This window comes from Zonotrichia albicollis, unplaced genomic scaffold (assembly GCF_047830755.1).
Source record: "Zonotrichia albicollis isolate bZonAlb1 unplaced genomic scaffold, bZonAlb1.hap1 Scaffold_122, whole genome shotgun sequence".
Classification (NCBI taxonomy): Eukaryota; Metazoa; Chordata; class Aves; order Passeriformes; family Passerellidae; genus Zonotrichia; species Zonotrichia albicollis.
The window spans coordinates 900,755-904,848 of NW_027428349.1; the positions used below are offsets into that span (position 1 = coordinate 900,755).

The window sequence follows — 4,094 nt, forward strand, 5'->3', positions numbered from 1 at the left end:
ATTATCAAGGGTGAGGAGTGGGGAAACATCTGAGGTTGGAGTGTAAAGGCAGGAACAAGAGGCCTTTTTAATTAGCCAGATCCTTAAGTGACTTTTCACTGAATACACAGTTACACAGAAATCAAGTTATTTAGCCCAGACTTCTTCCTGCCAGTAGAAACATCAAGAGCTAATAGGGTTTGCTTACAGAGCTGCACATCTCAGGGTCCCTGCACTGACCGTTCTCACCTTCACTTCCGGCAAGGAACACATGGCCTAGAAAGAAAAGATGACGGTGCTACGTGCTGCTGTTGGAGGTCCCAGTTGAGGTCCGACGTCGCTGGTGGGAGTGGCTGCTCCTGCGGGATGTCCCCGACCACGTCCCCCTACGCCTGGGCCTCTCGGCACTCGCTGCTGTCCTCCTGCTCCTGTCCTGGCGACTCCTAGACCGCAGAGTCTGAGTCGAGGCCCGGCACTGCTGGCGGGAGCGGCTGCCTCTGGGGGGCGTCCCCGATGATGTGTCCCTTCGCCTGGGCCTCTCAGCCCTTGGCCTTGTCCTGCTGCTGCTGCCACGGCGACTCCTGGACCGGACAGGTGGACTCTGGGCCCAGCCTTGCTGACGGGAGCACCTGCGTCTGGGAGATGTCTGTGATGGTGTCTCCCTTTGCCTGGGCCTCTCAGCCTGTGGCCCTGTCCCACTGCTCCTGTCACAGCGACTCCTGGACTGCACAGGTGGACTCTGGGCCCAGCCTTGCTGGTGGGAGCACCTGCATCTGGGGGATGTCCGTGACGGTGTCTCCCTTTGCCTGAGCCTCTCAGCCCTTGGCCCTGTCCCACTATTCCTGTCATGGCGACTCCTGGAGCGGACAGGTGGACTCTGGGCGCGACTTTGCTGGCGAGAGCGGCTTTGCCTGCGGCCGGGCCCAGCACGTCTGGAATGCACCCTGTCCTCAGGGTCAGGGGACCTGTTGCATGTTGACCTTGATCTGCTGATGCTGCTGGTGTCCAGTGAGGAAGATGGCAGTGCCTGCTGCCATGCTGCGTGGTGGGGCCTGCTGTGGCTGCCCGCCTCTGGAGATGGAGACGACGAAACCAGCACCAATGGCACTGGGCTGTGGGAGCTGGGGCTGATGGCCTCAGATTCTGGCCAGCCATGCGCAGATTGCAGTCCTGACTGTCTGGCTGGCCCGGGGCCATTGAGCTCTGACTCATCCCTGGAGGCTGTAAGGGCAAGCAGGAATGTCAAAGATCACCCAGACCCAGGCCAGGCCAGGCCAGAGCAGTGCCCCCAGCCATCCAGCAGTGGATGCTACCCTCGGCCAAGCCCAGCCTGGGCACTGTCCCCAGCCCAGGGACACCAGGGACTTTGACTCATACATGTTCCGAGCCCAGCACAGCTGTCACACTCCCATATGTGTGTGCTGCTTCTCAGGCCAGAGCAGTGCCTGTGGGTGCCCTCAGCAGCACAGGAGGAGCACAGGAGCAATTCCCAGGGCCTGGGGAGGCAAACAGGCTCATAGCACTGACAACAAAGTGTACCAGCATGTGGTTGTCTGGCCAAGCGCTTCTGGCTCTTCCCGCTTTGAGCCCTTGCCGAGACACAGGTTCTCTGCAGAGCCCCAGGTGCAGCTTCCCAACTTACCCCTGTTCCTCTGCCTCCTCCCTGCCTCCAGGGTAAAGGCAATCCCTGGCGTTGCACTGGCCGTGCCTCACTCCTAGATCTGCGAAGGCATCGTTGTCCTCCCATGTTGGCTCTCTGATGGAGAAAGGAAGAGATGATGAATTTCTGCTGCTCTCCCTCACGGAGGTCCAGGGTGTCCCAGCTGTTTCTCCAGTGCTTTTCCAAGTTGGGCATGAAGCTGAAGCCCAGCTTCATGGGACAGGGCAGGGCCAGGGCTCCTGGGGAAGGGCCTGGCACAGCACAGCACTTGCACCCTCCTGGCTGGTGGGCCAGGCAGAAGGACACCAACCTGATGGGGATTCGGATCCCCAAGCTGAACATTTCGATAAGAAATGCCTCACTGTCTCTGCACAGGGGGCATTGGAAGCATAAAAGACCAGCGCGCAAGGCCTGTCCCTGCAGAGCAAACACAGGCAGGGTGAGCGAGGCCCTGCTGCCGCTGCTGCTGAGCACCTGCTGTGCCCCGGGGCTGAGGGGAGGGCTCCTACCTGGATGCAGTCTCTGTGGAACCAGGCCCTTTTGCACACTGGGCACACCAGGGTTGTGAAGGTCTTTCTGTCCTCCACAGGCTCCAGGCAGATGAGGCAAACGGTGTCCGGCTCAGGAGTTGCCTCCACCTCCTGCTTTGGACGGTGCTCAGGGCAGAAGGAGCTGGGGGCAAAGGGATGGGCAAAGTGAGAAATGCTGGATCTTTCACCAGTGATGACCAGAAGGGGAGAGGCGGTACCTGTACGGGCTAATATATTGATTGACACAGCCGGCCTCCTTGGCACAGGGCAGGTGGAACCCTCTGTCACAGTCCTCCGTGCAGCACATGATGGTTGCCCCACTCTGGCCACAGACACAGCAGCGCTGGAAAGAGACAAGCAGCCCCATCAGCAGCAGCAGCAGCAGCCTCAAGGCCTCCCTGGGCAGCCCCAGGGCTCTGGGCAAGGCGCAGGATGTGGCAACTGCCAGCTCCCAGCCCACAGAGCCGCCAGCTGGAGGAGGGAGGCTCCTGTGCCAGGGCCTCTCTGCCAGAGCTGCTGGGGGCAAGACTTTGTCCTGGCTGTTGGGCTGGCCTTTCTTTCCTGCTATCTGGGCTAAGCTCTGGCAAACCTCGCCAGGCACAAATCTCCCTGCTCTTGTCAGGCTCTCACCTTCTGTGCTGCCCGCCGCACTGCAATTAGGAGATCTCGAGAGAGAAAGTCCATGAGTCCCCTGCGGTCCATCTCTTGCTGAAATAGTAGAGTGGCGAAGAACTGCAGCCAAGGGGAGAAGCTGATGAGGAGAGGGTGGCAGGAGCTGCCCATTGCAAAGGTGGAGGGAGCTCCCGGAGCCACTCACCATGCAGAACACGTGGGCACAGAGCCCACCCTTCTGCAGTTTGTCACCACACATGTCCGGGTCAGCCTCGGCACGGCGACACATCATGCAGGCTGCAGGGGACAGAGCCAGTGGCACCGGGCATGAGCAGCTCTGTGGGGCTCTGAGCCTGCAGCAGCATCGGCCCCAAGGCTGCTCTGTCCCTGCCTGGCTGATGGGCAGGAATGGAGGCCTTGCAGAGCAGGGGCCATTGTGGGCACGGCTGTCCCAGGAGCTGCCCCCTGGCCCAGCTGGGCCCCACTTGGGCAGGAAGGAGGCTCCCAGCCCCGGCATGGCCGAGCAGCTCCTGCCTCCCCCTGCCTCTGCTCTGATCCCCACACTGCCTGCTGCCACAAGAGCCCCTGGGCCAGGCTGTCAGAGGGCTGCTTTGCCTTCACCTGGCTCCCTGGCACCAGGGCCCTCCTGCTTGCTGTCAGACATGGCGGCTGTCTACGCTGAGTCTATCTCCTCGAGGGACGTGGTCACTTCGAGGTGCTGTTCCACTCTGTCTATGGGAGAAAGAAGAGGGGGGGGGGAGTTTGCAGAACAGGCCCAGAGCCACGAGGCTCTACTCCCTGCTCAGGCCTGCGTGAGCCCTGCTCCTGTCTGTTTCTCCTCCCGTCGTCGCCTTGAGGAACACCACAGTGTCCTCTGGCTGTTCGCTGATTCTGTGATTCTGGGAAGGGAGAGGCAGGTGAGCCTGCAGCACAGGCCCAGAGCCCCAAGGTGTGGGGCCCCTCTGGTCCCTGGGCAGCCATGTCCCTGCCCTACCTTCTCCTCCCGTTGTCAGGTCGCACTGACACTCAGCTTGAGCCCCGCGTTCCCTTTTGTGGCCTTCCTCGCACAGGTCACAATGGCCACTCTGACATCAGAGCCGTGTACCCAAAATCGGGGCAGCCATGGCCCCAGGTCCCTGGCAACCACTTGTGGTGACCCCCTTGGGCACCGAGCTTCTGCGATGGGTCCGAGCATTTGCTCAGGGTGGAAGCAGGGCCGGGACTCCTGCAGCAAGTGCAGGGTCAAATGCCAGGCCCTGGGGCAGCCATCCAGGAAGGCACTGTAGGCAGGGAGGTGCTGTTCAGGCACTGCC

The 4,094-nt window shown here is 61.3% G+C and overlaps 1 protein-coding gene across 1 annotated transcript; it reads right to left on the minus strand.

The window, feature by feature from the left end:
* Window positions 1-935: 935 nt before the first annotated feature.
* On the minus strand, window positions 936-3,445 carry LOC141727392 (E3 ubiquitin-protein ligase PHF7-like). Its single transcript, XM_074533876.1, has 10 exons — window positions 3,403-3,445; window positions 2,987-3,078; window positions 2,800-2,901; window positions 2,388-2,512; window positions 2,149-2,311; window positions 1,950-2,056; window positions 1,622-1,735; window positions 1,357-1,475; window positions 1,155-1,200; window positions 936-1,050 (listed from the first exon to the last, which is right to left on the minus strand). The coding sequence occupies exons 1-10, from the start codon at window positions 3,443-3,445 to the stop codon at window positions 936-938; spliced, it is 1,026 nt and encodes a 341-aa protein (XP_074389977.1).
* Window positions 3,446-4,094: the final 649 nt, after the last annotated feature.